Source organism: Anastrepha ludens, chromosome 4 (genome assembly GCF_028408465.1).
Source record: "Anastrepha ludens isolate Willacy chromosome 4, idAnaLude1.1, whole genome shotgun sequence".
NCBI lineage: Eukaryota > Metazoa > Arthropoda > Insecta > Diptera > Tephritidae > Anastrepha > Anastrepha ludens.
In genome coordinates, this window is record NC_071500.1 from 40,725,599 (window position 1) to 40,740,590 (window position 14,992).

General features: G+C 37.4%; 2 protein-coding genes across 2 annotated transcripts; both read left to right on the top strand.

The window, feature by feature from the left end:
• Positions 1-219: 219 nt before the first annotated feature.
• Positions 220-7,321, top strand: LOC128862047 (uncharacterized). Its single transcript, XM_054100450.1, has 2 exons — positions 220-1,202; positions 6,242-7,321. The coding sequence occupies exon 2, from the start codon at positions 6,261-6,263 to the stop codon at positions 6,984-6,986; it is 726 nt and encodes a 241-aa protein (XP_053956425.1). The 5' UTR covers positions 220-1,202; positions 6,242-6,260; the 3' UTR covers positions 6,987-7,321.
• On the top strand, positions 1,825-5,916 carry LOC128861802 (uncharacterized). Its single transcript, XM_054100179.1, has 3 exons — positions 1,825-2,406; positions 2,479-3,285; positions 5,203-5,916. The coding sequence occupies exons 1-3, from the start codon at positions 1,825-1,827 to the stop codon at positions 5,914-5,916; spliced, it is 2,103 nt and encodes a 700-aa protein (XP_053956154.1).
• Positions 7,322-14,992: the final 7,671 nt, after the last annotated feature.

Here is a 14,992-nt window from a genome sequence, read left to right on the forward strand (position 1 = left end):
TAAAGTAATTTACCACCGTAAAGCCTATACAACCTATTTTCCTGTATTCGATATGTTACGCCAAATGGCTTAGAATTTTAATTATTAATTTAATTTTATATATTTAATTTAATTTTAATTATTATTATCATAATTTGTTAAAATCCATAATTTCTCGTAACGTTTCAATATTAAGCTTACTGTTTTCTAAAATAGCACTATATATGTATAAACACCTATATTACATAAACGTAACAGAGCAATACATATTTACTCCAATTACATAAATTTGAACTTAATCCGTTAGGCTAAGACACTATAAAAACTCGAATTCAGAAATAAATAAATCACTTGTGAAGTTACCGCCGAACGCGCTCGCATTTTATTTAACAGGCAATTGTTGTGTTCGCGCATCCTTCCCACGTAAAATAATTTCTCTTAAAAACGCTTAAGAATTTTCATGGCGCCCGAGCAGGGACCTGATGCGTGAGGCAGAATATACTTTGAACATAAGCAAACTATTAAGGGAAGTAATTCCAAATACAAAAAAAAAAAATAATAATAAATTGGTGAACATAATCGGAAATTATTTCGAAATACACAAAACAATAAACATATAAAAACGATAAGTGCTTTAATTAGTAACAACAATTGCCTGCGCGGTCCGTTCACAAGCAAAACAAAAAGTCGTCTCGCAAACAAAAAATTAAAAAAAATAACAAAAAAGACAGCAAAACTAATATATGTACATACATATGTATATGCATATACAAAAAGTGCACAGTGACAAGTGAGCCCCCAAAAACCAAAAAAAAAAAAAAAACGTTAAAATTATTTAAAAAAAAAACAAAAAAATTATTTAACAACAATAAAATATTTATAGCCAAAAAAGTTAAAAAAATAAATAAATATATAATAAATAAAAAAGAATAAACTACAATACACAGTGCAAAGCTGAAACAGTGCGGTGCTTATATAAACGGTCACAGTGATATTTCGTCGCCCTCGTGTATATAACTGTCCGCTGTCACAGTTCTCGCAGTTATTGCCATACTCGCCGCTGCTCTCATCACTGTAACCGTCGCTGCTACTCTGGTCTCTGCTGCTGCCGTCATCGCCCGCTGTCGCTGCAATCCCTACCGCTGGTTCTGTCGCCGCCAGGAATGACCTGCACCTGCATCCTTTGCAAAAGGAAAGTCAAGGCTTGCAATAAGCCTATACAGGTAACAAGTGCAATAAATTGAAAGTTGTGGTTGTTGTTGATAAACACTCTCAATTTTTTGCATCCCCTTTTCACTTTCTTGCATATATATACATACATATATGTACACACTCCCATATGTGTACATGTACCATATATACAATTATCTATACAAATATACGTATATAAAACTCCGCGAAAGTGAAACAAGGGTACGTTGGGATTTGATAATAAAGGGTGTGACCTTAAATACGAAATCGTCAATAAATTTAAAAAACAAAATTAAAGAAATTGAAGACCTTTTTTTCGAACAATAAGTTCAATTAAATTAAAATTATTATAAAGTTAAATAAATTTTTCGTAAATACGGATTATTTACAAGGAAATAATTTAAACAAAAATCGATTTTTCGCAAATCTGTTGAACAATTTTCGTAGTGTTGTGCTACTGTGCTTGCTCATCCTTTCGTGGCCTGACCACAGCCTTGTCCAACAGCTATTTTTCGTTTTTTCTGATTGAGATTTGTGCAGGCTATTCAGCCATCTTTTCGTTTTCGTTTTTTCAGCCACAAACTCTCACAGAAATTTTTTCGTTTCTGTGGACATTGAGCAAATTTTTCGGGAGTTTAAATAATTTAACTCAAAATGAGCAAGCCAAAGACAGCAGTTCCAAGTCTCTCTCCAAGTAAGGAGATTATGGAATTGAAATCACTAAAGCGCCAGCGAACTGTTGCGAAAAATAGTATAGTGCGCATAAAAACGGGTCTCCTCGATAAAACAATGTCGTTAGATCCAATTGAATTGGAGTGTCGACTGGACATTTCGAACTCTCATAGCGATAAGCTTATGAAGTGTCAGTCGAAAATTGAAGAAATCGACGAGGAAGACATAGCCCGTAGGGAGTTAGAGGACCTAATAGTGGAAACTAAGTCCGTTATAAAATCTATTCTGGCGAGAAATAAATCGTCAATAGCCGAAACATCCTTTGTTGCACCTCACAGCTCGCGACTACCGAAAATGTCGCTACCGAAATTTAAAGGGGAATATTCAGAATTTAAAAATTTTGTGAGTCTGTTCGAGAGTTTGGTGCACAACGATCCTACAATCCCAGACATTGAGAAATTTAATCACTTGGTTAACTGTCTGTCTGGTGAAGCTTTGGGAACGGTAAAGGCCTTCCAAATGTCGGACGAAAATTATTCGAAGGCGTTGGCTAGTCTCAAAAAGGTTTATGACAATAAATGCTTAATATTTTTCGATACAATTTCCAAACTTTTTGAACTGCCAACTATCCCAAAGCCATCTGCGCTTTCATTGCGCACAATGATTGATACAGTGTCGGCTGTTTACGACTCGTTGCTGTCGTTAGGTGATGAGAAAAACATCACAAACGCTATCATAATTCATCTGGTAATGTCAAAAGTCGACACCGTTACTCGGTCAAAGTGGGAGGAACAGTTGGATTATGATAAGCTGCCATTATGGCGTGAGTGTGAGGCAGCATTAAATAAACGCTACCAACATTTATCTGCCGATGAAGCCTCAACGTCGAGGCTCAAGCCGTCAAGCAGTCACAGCATTCAGAAACCCCACCTTCATGCGGGAAGGACGAAAGCTGCCTTAGTGACTTCAAATATAAAACAGCCGGTGTGTCCGCACTGTAAATCAAATGATCATAGTATACCCGCGTGTCCTACTTTTAAAACTCTCTCTGCTCAGCAGCGATTTGAGTTTGCTAAATCAGTCCCCTTATGCATAAATTGTTTGCGAAAGGGGCACTCAGTTTCAAAGTGCAAAGCGGATCGGTGTCGTGTTTGCAACCGTTCGCATCACACGTTGCTGCACCAGTACCCTGTATCCTTTGCAACTGCACCACAACTTTCGACCTCGCATGGCATGCACACGACGAGTACACCAGATCGGGTTATGTTGGGTACAGCCGTAGTCAACGTAAAAGGTAGCTCCGGAGAGTACCTTCCTGCACGAGTCTTGCTGGATTCTGGATCTCAGGTGAATTTCATGACAGAGGATTTGGCGCAGAAATTACGAATTCGTCGCGAAAGTACGACCTTAAATATTATCGGCATCGGAAATGCAACCAAAAAAGTAAGGACGAAATTAAATACGTTTGTAAAATCGCGGGTCAATAATTATGAGTTTTCGGCACAGTTTTGGATAATGCGATCCATTTCAGCCAGCCATCCAGATCGCAACGTAAATATTAATGGCTGGAAAATTCCTAATAACATTAGCTTAGCGGACCCAGAATTTTATAAGGCTCAAAAGGTAGATCTTTTGTTAGGTGCTGAAACATTTTTCGAGCTTTTAGCTGTAGGCCAGATCAAGGCCAGCCCCAATCACCCAACATTGCAAAAGACACTTTTAGGCTGGGTTGTGTCTGGCAAATACGCCTCCAACCAACGTCCTCCTCCCACAGTCAGTAGCACATCATGCCATACTGAACAAGATCTAGCAAATATAGATTCCATTGTCCAAAGGTTCTGGGCGATGGAAGAAATACCTTCAGGAGCTAGTTCGACAAAATTCACAACTGAACAAATAGAGTGTGAAACATTTTTCGTAAAAACTACTAAAGTTTTGCCTTCAGGAAGGCTTCAAGTAAGACTGCCTTTCAAAGATGACCGTAAGTTACTCGGTAATTCCTATGAAACCGCGTCTCGGCGGTTTTAGGCCCTGGAGAGAAAGACCTTGAAAGATCCAGAACTTCGTCAAATGTATCTGGACTTCATGAATGAATACATCGAATTGGGTCACATGAGCCCAACAAATAATAAGATCCCGAGTGAGCCACACTACTTCATTCCGCATCAATGCGTTCTTCGGCCTGAAAGTACGACGACTAAATTACGTGTTGTTTTCGACGCATCAAGTCGTACCTCTTCTCAAATTGCGTTGAATGAAATCTTGATGGTTGGGCCGACCATTCAAGAAGAGCTGTATTCAACACTTCTTCGTTTTCGTTTGCATAAATATGCATTTACGGCGGACATTACTAAAATGTACCGCCAAATTCTCATGCACGAAGAAGACAAAAACTTTCAGCTTTTAGTGTGGAGACGGCATCCATCTGAGCCACTTCAAATCTTTCGACTTAACACCGTAACATACGGCACTGCGCCTGCTCCATTTCTCGCTACACGGTGTTTACAAATGCTCAGCGATGCCAATACACATATGTATCCACTCGGCTCAAAGGCAATAAAAGGAGATTTTTATGTAGACGACCTGCTTACAGGATCCGATAATTTCGAATCTCTAGATCTTATTAGAAGTGAGGTAGTTAAAATATTAAACTCGGCAGGATTCAATTTATCTAAGTGGTTTTCAAATCACCCATCATTTTTCGATTGTGAGAGTTCTGAGAAGGCCTTAAACTTCAATCACACAGACTCCACAAAAACACTTGGAATCCATTGGTTGCCGAAGGAAGATTTGTTTCGGTTTGTCTTAAATGACAACTTTACCAGTTTACGAGCCACTAAGCGAAACATATTATCAGTTTCGGCTCGTCTTTTCGATCCTCTTGGCTTACTTGCCCCACTAGTTACCAAAGCAAAAATCTTATTGCAAGAGTTTTGGCTGCAAAAACTAGATTGGGATGAGTCGATTCCATTGCACCTCGACACCAGCTGGGAAAATTTCAAAGCCAATCTACTGCAGCTACCATCAATAAGCATTCCTCGGTTTGTACACACCGAGTCGAGTGCAAGCTGCCAAATTCATGGCTTTGCCGACGCCTCAATACGAGCGTATGGCTGCTGTATATACATACGTAGCCATTCGGCTGGTGGAACGAAATGTACGCTGCTTACTGCAAAGTCTAGAGTGGCTCCGCTGAAGACTAAATCTCTTCCGCGTCCAGAGCTCTCGGCAGCCCACTTGCTGGCCAAATTATGGTCACGAATAGCGCCAATGTTGAGTCGGCCAATTGAAAATATAAACTTCTGGACAGACTCCGAAATTGTTTTGCATTGGATCAAAACGCATCCATCTGTACTACAGACCTTTGTTGCAAACAGAGTGTCCGAAATCCAAGAGTTGACGGATAAAGCTACTTGGCGACATGTGCCAACTAAGCAAAATCCCGCGGATCAAGTGTCTCGGGGTTGTAACGTGGACGAATTGAATAATTCTATCTGGTTTAGCGGTCCACAGTTCCTCCTAGAAGACCCTGCGTTATGGCCAACAAACACCCACTTCCAGCTCTCTCCAGGAGACGAAGCATTAGAGAAGAAACGGAACGCAACAGTTTTAGTTGTTCAAGCAAATGAATCGCATCCAATTATGGAACTCACCAAAAGAGTATCTTCTCATCAAAAACTGCTTCGTATTGTCGCTTACATATTAAGATGGATAAAACGCATTAGAAACCCATCTGCGACATTCACACAAATGCTGGCGGCTGAGGATATTAAATTAAGTTTCCTCAAAGTCATTCAGGTGGTTCAACATGTTGAATATGGTGAAGAAATTATGAAACTCACCAAAGGAACCACCCTACCCTCAAGTTTGCAAAAACTTAATCCATTTTTGCACAACTACTCGGAATTGTCGCTGTCGTTTAATTTACTCCGAGTAGGAGGCCGCCTATTAAATGCGCCTCTCCCATATGATGCCAAGTTCCCACTGCTCTTAAGCAAGAACTCGCACTTCGTAACCACATACTACGGTACCTACATTTTCGAAATCACCATGCTGGAGCAAGGGCATTGGTAGCGCTTCTCCGAGACCGCATTTGGCTGGTCAATGCTCGAGAAGCTTGTAGTCGTACCGTTCGAAACTGCACACACTGCTTTCATTATAAGCCGAAGCTGCAAACCCAAATAATGGGAAATTTGCCTGCCGATAGGCTTAGTGCACTACGACCCTTTCTAATATGTGGAGTAGATTTTTGTGGTCCCGTATATACTACATTGAAAATACGTGGTAGACCCCCAGTAAAAACATATATCGCAGTGTTCGTTTGTTTCACTTCAAAGGCAGTACATTTAGAACTAGTAACAGACTTGTCTTCTAATTGTTTTATTTTCGCCCTAAAAAGGTTCATTGGACGCCGAGGAATGCCGCGGAAAATATACAGCGACAACGCCACCAACTTCGTCGGCGCCGATCGCAAGCTTCGCGAGCTGAGGGATGCTTTCGAGGCCCAACAACCGGAAGTACAGAAATACGCAACGGACGAAGGATTCACCTTCGCCTTTATACCACCCAGGGCACCGCACTTCGGCGGGTTATGGGAGGCGGCAGTGAAGTCCGCCAAACACCTTCTCGTGCGCGCAATCGGCAACGCGCTGCTCATCGCCGAAGAACTACAGACGCTGCTCGTCGAGGTCGAGGCCGTACTCAACTCGCGACCCCTGGTACCACTGAGTCAGGACCCGAACGATGGAGAGGCCCTAACACCAGCGCACCTACTAGTTGGGTGCCCCCTTCGAGCGCTGCCACCAGCCCAAGTATCGATGGACCCAATGCGTTGCTGCGACAGATGGCAACTTGTCTGTTGTCTCAAGCAACAGTTTTGGCGACTGTGGTCCAGGAACTACCTGTTGGGTCTTCAGCAGAGGAACAAGTGGTTGCATCCGAAGCGCAACCTCGAGCTGAACGACCTCGTCCTGGTTCAGGATGACAACACACCACCGCAGCAATGGGTGCTCGGCCGCGTCGCCGCAATCGTAACAGGGCAAGACGGCAAAGTCCGCGTAGCAGACGTGGCAACCAAAACGGGCGTAATTAAACGCCCCGATCACAAGCTCGCCGTACTGCCATTAGACGTTGAAGGACCATGAGCCTTTCAAGGTGGCCGGTGTTACGCCAAATGGCTTAGAATTTTAATTATTAATTTAATTTTATATATTTAATTTAATTTTAATTATTATTATCATAATTTGTTAAAATCCATAATTTCTCGTAACGTTTCAATATTAAGCTTACTGTTTTCTAAAAATACTGTTCAATTTTCGTATATGAATTTAAAAATAGCACTATATATGTATAAACACCTATATTACATAAACGTAACAGAGCAATACATATTTACTCCAATTACATAAATTTGAACTTAATCCGTTAGGCTAAGACACTATAAAAACTCGAATTCAGAAATAAATAAATCACTTGTGAAGTTACCGCCGAACGCGCTCGCATTTTATTTAACAGGCAATTGTTGTGTTCGCGCATCCTTCCCACGTAAAATAATTTCTCTTAAAAACGCTTAAGAATTTTCACGATATTCTTCCTTAATTTGAGTCGATTGCTCTGACTCAGCCTTGCCTTGTATAACATTTATCAAATCACGTGTTTGTGCGTCCTGCATCTGCATGGTTAGAAGCCAATCATCAGAGGGTTCGGCTAAAATCATTACTTTGGTTTGGTCAGCAGGATCAACAAATTCGGCTGGCGCCCTACTTAACGCATCTACGTGTCCCATGCGCACTCCTGGCCTGTGCACACAGTCAAAATCATATTCGGTTATACGCATCCACCATCGAGCTATTTTTGGTATAAGCTGAGTTTTTGAACGAATACTACTGATTGCAGAACAATCTGTCACCACCTTAAAATGTTTGCCAAGAATATATATTCTAAACCTATCTAGAGTTTCTACCACAGCCAATACTTCTAACTCGTAGGCATGGTATCGTGATTCTACCTCCGTACATCGTCGACTGTAATACATAACAGCTTTCCAAGTTTTGCCATCGTCACTTGATTGTAGGAGCACTGCGGCTAGTCCCACGCTACTGGCATCAGTATGCACTTCATGCATAGCGTTAAACTCGTATAAAGTCAATACGGGTTCACTACATAATGCGGCAATGAGCGCATCAAATGCTTTATCTTGATTTTCCCCCCAACAAAAATTTTTTATCGCTTCCTTTCTTGTAAGGTCAGTCAACGGACGTGCTATAACTGCATAATCTTTTACGAATTTCCGGAAGAATCCGGTTAAACCCAGAAAACGTCTTATTTCAGTTACAGAATTTGGTATTTTAAAATGTTTTATAGCATTTACTTTGCATTCACCAGGTGTGACACCATCACGAGTAATTTTGTGTCCCAAAAAGTGTATTTCTTTCACCAGAAATTTGCATTTACTATAGCGTAGTGTTAAATCATATTCCTCTAACAGGCTCAAAAACTTTTGCAATATTTTTAACCCGTCATCGATCGTACGACTCGGAATTATAACATCGTCTAAATACGCAATCACTTGATAGGGTTTCATTTTATCCACGATTTTATTCATCATATTTTGGAATACGGACGGCGCATTAACTAACCCGAATGGCATACGGTTATATTCATAGTGTCCATTACTAGTCACGAACGCGGTGTATTGTTTCGCACTTTCTTCCAATTCGATTTGGTGATAACCCATATTAAAGTCTAATGTTGTATAGTACACATTACCTGCAAGCGATGCAAATAATTTGTCCATTACCGGCATAGGAAATGGTTGTTTCACAGTAACGCAGTTCAGTTGTCTCAAATCGACACACAACCTATGCTTATTATATTATCTTTTTTCTCCACGAGAACTACCGGCGCAGCATATGCAGAATCAGATATACGAATTACGTCTTTTGCCAATAAATCTTGTATTATTTCGTCCAAGACTGGTCTTTTCGCGAAGGGTAACCGATATGGTTTCATATTAATCGGAGTATCACTATCAAGCTTTATATTCATTTTTAGTAACTTAGCTTTTCCAAGAGTATTAAAACGGCCTTCGTATTTTAATAGCACTTTCTTTAAGTTTTCATTTTCAACGGTTCCGTTATCAATTATGTTCACTTTGGATTTCATCCAACAATCCTGACCATCAATCACGAAAATATTTCCGTTTGCACATAACACATCTCTTCCCACTAGCACATCATAGTCAAGTTTACTGTCATCAATTATCAATAGATTCGAATCAACACACACGTCATCAATTACTGTATTACTTTTCATAAGCTCAAAACATTCATATTCGCCTCCTGTGAAGCCTTTCAATCGAACAAAACATTTTTCTTTCAAATTATTTTCAAATTTATTTGCAAAATTTCTTTTAATTAATGATCGCGCACTGCCTGAATCTATTAGCGCTTCAACTACCACACTGTTTATTTTAACCATTTTCATATTAAAATTGTCTTTGTCTCAATTGTGTTACACTTCGATTTTTGTGCTACTTCACAATTTTCTACATCATGCCCATACTTGTTGCATTTTGTACACTTTTTACGCTTTTGGGGCTCTGTGCAATTTCGAGAAATATGCCCTAGCTTGCGCCAATTGTAACACACAATATTTTGATTTTCTTTTCTTTCTTTGTTATTGTTATTATTTTGTGATGTTTGTTGTGCATGCTTTTCTCGCGAAACATCTAACTTTGACACTGAGTTTGGTTTGTACGAATATGTGTTAAACGAGCAGTAATTTACGATTGCTCTCAATAACTCAGTAGCATGATTATACGTTTTTGCCGAAAATGAGCGTTTCATATCGATATCGTTTATCCCATTGAGCACATATTTTATTATTGATTGGTCATCTAACCCCCCCTGTCTACTAACAGATAACACACGATACTGGAGTTTCACTCAATGCACGGCGCATACTCATTAATCTCATATGAATTTCGGCTGCGTTTATTTGAGCAGGAAACTCAAACAAAAAGTCACTCACAAATTTTGACCAATTTGTATACACTTCTGGAGCAGAGTCCAGCCACAGTTTCGCACAACCTTTCATTTTTACACTCACTGCAAATAATAATAATTTATCACTCCAACCATATTCTTGGCGAAGTTGTTCTACTTTTCCAATAAATTGAGCTGATGTCAACTCTTTCACACTTGGGTCAAATGTTGGTAGAATACCAACGATATTTTGTACGTTCCCAAAATCTGAGCATGTTCTTCGTTCAGTTGCATACTCCCCCATATCGCAATACATATTTGTCGATGGATATGTATTTTGCACACATGTTGGTACATGCATGTTTGCGGCGACGTTGTTTGGTTGTGAAATACCAACAAAATGTACTCTTCTTGTCGCTGCTGTTTGATGATATCAGAGAATGTTAATGCAATGAGAAGGTGCAAATGTTACTGTGAGCTTCTTTTAGTACAAATGAGATTTGAAAGATTTGAAGTAAGGGAATTTAGCACACCGAGTTTATAGACACCTCACTGACTTTTGCCCACACAAAAATTAGAAACACCACACATCTTTCACCTCAACACACAACACATTTCTCACCTCGACATTAAACCAATTAAATTTTTACTATTTTCATATTTTTGAAATAATAAGCGAATACGTAAAATTTATTAAATAATTTTTTTTTCAATTACATTAAAAAAAAAACGATTTAAAAAAAAAAAATTTATGAAAAAAAGTTTGCGCCGGGAATTGAACTCGAGTCTAACATGTGGCGAGGAAAAATAGGCGGTGCGTTTATTTCTTCGACTGCTTATTTTTTTACCATTTTGTTACTTTTGAAATGATAAGCGGATACATAAAATTGCTTACAAATTTTTTTACGATTACATTAAAAAAAAAAAATTTAAAAACGAAAAAAAAAAAAAAATTTGCACCGAGAATTGATGGCGAGTCACGTGGGGAGGATAAATACGCAGAGCGTTTATTTCTGCGCCTGCGTTGTGAACAAAAGGTTTTGTGCATGCGCGAGTTACATATGTATATAAAACCAAGCACTAACACTATAGATGAATTCATTGCAAGTATAATTAATTAAAGACAAAGTGTAATGCTAAACCTACTTCCGTTTTGTTTACAGAAATTACGATTAAATTCATAAATCAAAATTATTTTTCGGTCGCAATTCCAAGAATTCCAACCGTCCCAAAATTAACTAACTTCACTGTCTGCTTACAATAAATATTGTCAAATCAGCATTCCGTTCCCACACGAAAATGTAATATTAATAAGTATTTTTCATAAACCAATGTAATTAGCAAGTAAGAAAACAAAACTGTAATGTACCGAGTAAGCAAATATATAGACATATGTAAGCTTTGATTTTACCTTAAGTAAAATAATAAAGTTAGTCTGGTTCCTCCCTTTCATCGGAGTAGTTTGTTGAATTAAATAAATAAATTTTAATAATCAAAAACAGAATTAGTTTTTTTTTACGCAACTTAACGGCAAAACACGTAAATGGCGCAGTCGGTAGGATCCTTTAAACAGTAAAAAAAGGATCCAGTGAAACGAAATACGGGAAATAAAGAAAAAAAAAAATTTTTATAAACACCCAACCTAATCCTGCGAATCCGTAGCCAACTCAGGAGTTGACCGGACCCTCCAGGGTATAACTAAACGTTAACTAAAACTAAAAAGAAAAGAAAGAAAGAACATTTAGGCAACTTGAACACCACTAAAAAGAAAAAAAAAAAAATAGTGCAGTGAACATTTAGGCAACTTGAACACCACTAAACCGAAAAAATAGTGCAGTGAACATTTAGGCAACTTGAACACCACTAAACCGAAAAAATAGTGCAGTGAACATTTTTGCAACTTATACATCACTAAAATAAAAAAAATAAAAAATAAAAAAAAAATACCAGTCTAACGGTTAGACGCGATAGAAGTGAGACCTTCCGTAAAACAAACTGAGAGAGAATTTCACGACACTTTTCTGCATTATTTTTCGGCATAATTGCGGTAAATATTTAAAAATGAAAATATTTACGAATATAAAAATACGGACGCAATACAGCACACGCGGTTGCTATTATGAGCGTCGTAACGCGTATAATACACAGACGTACTAACATACACGCAAACATTCGTAGGACGCTTGGTTTGAATTTTTTATACATATGTATGTATGCCATGATGGAAAGAATAATGAGATGGCGCCTATCGTGGTCCCGTTACTTTGCGCTCAGCGAATTTGACAACTAGTTACGTGATTTTAGCTCCAGTATGGCTAGATTACCATTTTCGTAACTTGATTTAGCATTTTTTTTTTGTTATTTTTATTATTTTTTGTCTCGGAGTTTTAGTTCTTTCTTCATGACATTTTTCTAGCTGTTCTAATTAAAATGTCATGTTTATAATTTTGTAAAATATACATTTTTTAATAATTATTTAAATAATTCACTCAGTTTTATTTAGCTTTACTTTTTTTAACATCTGGTGGCATTGCCAGCGAGTGCAGGTGTTGTTGGTGTTCTTCTGCTTTCGGCACTCAAATCTCTCTCTCACTACTGCAGTGTTGCCTAGCTTTGGATATAAAAACGCATTAAAATGCCCATTCAAAGAAAATAACCCAACAAATTTTTATTGAATCACTTAAAGAACTTTGAATGCGTGACAAATTGTCTTTAAAATGTGCGTTTTTTTAAATAAATGTGTTATGCTTATGTACAAATTAATTTATGAGGTTTTTTTGTTAAGCGAGACTCTTTTATTAAGGGAACGGCTTTTTTGCTATATTTGAAGTTATGTAACTAGATAAGGTACTCTTTTTGTAAAAATGTCAGTATGGTTTCTTTAGTATTTTCTTGTTTATTTAACAATGAATATAACTCTTAATGTCCTATGTCTCACTAAGGATTGATGACCGGAAGAAACGATTACACCTCTATGGTTTTAATTCGCATTCAATAAATTCAAAGGCTTTTTAAAATGTGTAAAAAAGTTTTCAATCTTAAGAAAAGTTGAGAGAGGGGCATTTAATATTTTTGCATAACCTTAAATGGAGCCAAAAATTAAATTTGCACTTTCAGATTATCAAATTTTATAAGAGTAAAAAAAATTTCATTAGCACTAAAATCTTCTCAGAGTGACCTTTTATAACATTTTTTCTTTAATAATACAGTTTTTTTTAACTTACAGTTTCGGTAGCTTTAAATTAAACGCAAAAAGAAACAAACACGAAACTTCAAAATTTTCGCATTTTCGGTATAAAAAAGCACTAAATTTATTGCGAAGAGCAAATGGTTGGCAATACTGCACAACTCAGCAAACGTGACGTCACGTACGCTCTGATGGGCGCAATCTTCTTTCTATCATTCTTGTATGTATGCTATACTATGGCCTAGCCTATGTACGTACATACATATTTGTGTTCTGAACTTCCAGCAAAACAATGCTTATTAATATACACATATGCATCTACATACAACCGCACACACAGGCCACTCACTTTATTGCTGTAAATGCGTATGTGTTCCAAAGCTAAAATTCTATGCCTAGCGACTACAAGAACAAAATGCATTAATAGGCGCAGGCGTAGCGGCCATCATCCTAGTTGCCATAGCGCTGAACAGTCGCGGCGGCGCCGAACAGTTTCAACTATTGTACTGTGCAACAAAAACTCATCATCAAAAAATTGATTTATAAATTCGAGCTCATAGTTCTAAGAGCAAGTACTTTCATTCATAAAACGAGCCGCCCATATGCTAATTTTCTCGACAATTCGAAAATAGTCAATATTGGAATATTTCGCGTAGAATTATTTGCCAATATTCAATTTTTGTCAAGTCGAGTGCCCGCGGCTCCGTAAATATGTTTGCACCCATATATGTATGTAAATATATGTTTCTAAATGCTCGACAACCGCAGCTGCCTGTTCAAGGTTACTGTACAAGTTAAATAAAACACTTTATTTTTCATTTTTCTTTTCTTTATTTGCACTTCACTTCACTGTTTCACTGTCACTACCACACTGTGACTTACACTGTCTCGATTATACTAAAAACTAACCGCGCTTAAGTGCTTTTTAGTGACAACTCTTTCGGCTGTATGATGCGCACGATTCGTTTCGGCAAAATGCGAAACGTCGGCATACCGAAAAAGTACTTAAGCGAAGTACTCACAGCGGCAATAACCAAAAGTGACTTGACCGATGCTGACGGCCAGCCATCGCCGTACAAACGTACATATATGTATGTATGTATGTATCACACATGCATGTTTGTCGACACCATGCCAGTACCGCTGTGTTAACTCCTCCCCCTCTTAATCTAGGAACGTCCCTGATCCGACAGATTTAATTTAAAATATATATTAATTCAATTTGTTTTATATATGTACGTATGTACTTACAATTTTGTAAGGAGTTTTTTTTCCTTGTTTTGTTTTTTTATAGAAATTTGATTTGAATATTTATGTAATGCGAATTCATATGTGGGTATGTTTACTTATCATTATTTTCCTTACTAATATATTTATAAGTTTTTGTATAGTTTGTTTGATACTGCTGATACAATATATATGTATTTGTTTTAAGCAATTTATTGCTTCGTGGGATTCTCATTTTATAAAATATAGCCTATACATTATATGTATTTGATTAGGGCAAAGTTTATATTTCAGTTGTGTGAATTTTAGTGTTATATAAAAAAAAATATTGTTCCAACAAATATTTCTATATTTACAATTATTTTCTGAAGAATCGTCTACACATTATATGTATTTCTTTTAGGTATAGTACCCATTATATAAAAAAAATTTGTACATTTTGCTGTTCTTCTTACAGGTGAAAAATTTGGTTTGAAACGATTTGCAAATTCTTTTAAGCTTTCGCATTTTTTGATGGTATTACTATTAAGATTAATTAATGTCAATGTACTTTGTTGATTTTTTTTCAACTTACGTTAATATTTTATAAAAATATATAGTTAGCGAATGTTGTCTTTATGGATTTTTTTACCATTTATCATTACGGCCGTGCCCAAATCTTTTTGAACTATGTTCTGAATGTAAACTTTATTTAGTTTTGTACCCAATCGTTTATTACGTCTGACGAAAACTACGTCACCTTCTTTGAAAA

What these genes read in the sequence shown, in the direction of transcription:
- LOC128861802 (XM_054100179.1), top strand. Translation starts at nt 1,825, where the DNA reads ATGAGCAAGCCAAAGACAGCAGTTCCAAGTCTCTCTCCAAGTAAGGAG. An exon ending in CGTTGGCTAGTCTCAAAAAG is followed by an intron (nt 2,407 to 2,478) that starts GTTTATGACAAT and finishes ACTATCCCAAAG; the next exon opens with CCATCTGCGCTTTCATTGCG. An exon ending in TCGGAAATGCAACCAAAAAA is followed by an intron (nt 3,286 to 5,202) that starts GTAAGGACGAAA and finishes TCTGTACTACAG; the next exon opens with ACCTTTGTTGCAAACAGAGT.
- LOC128862047 (XM_054100450.1), top strand. Translation starts at nt 6,261, where the DNA reads ATGCCGCGGAAAATATACAGCGACAACGCCACCAACTTCGTCGGCGCC.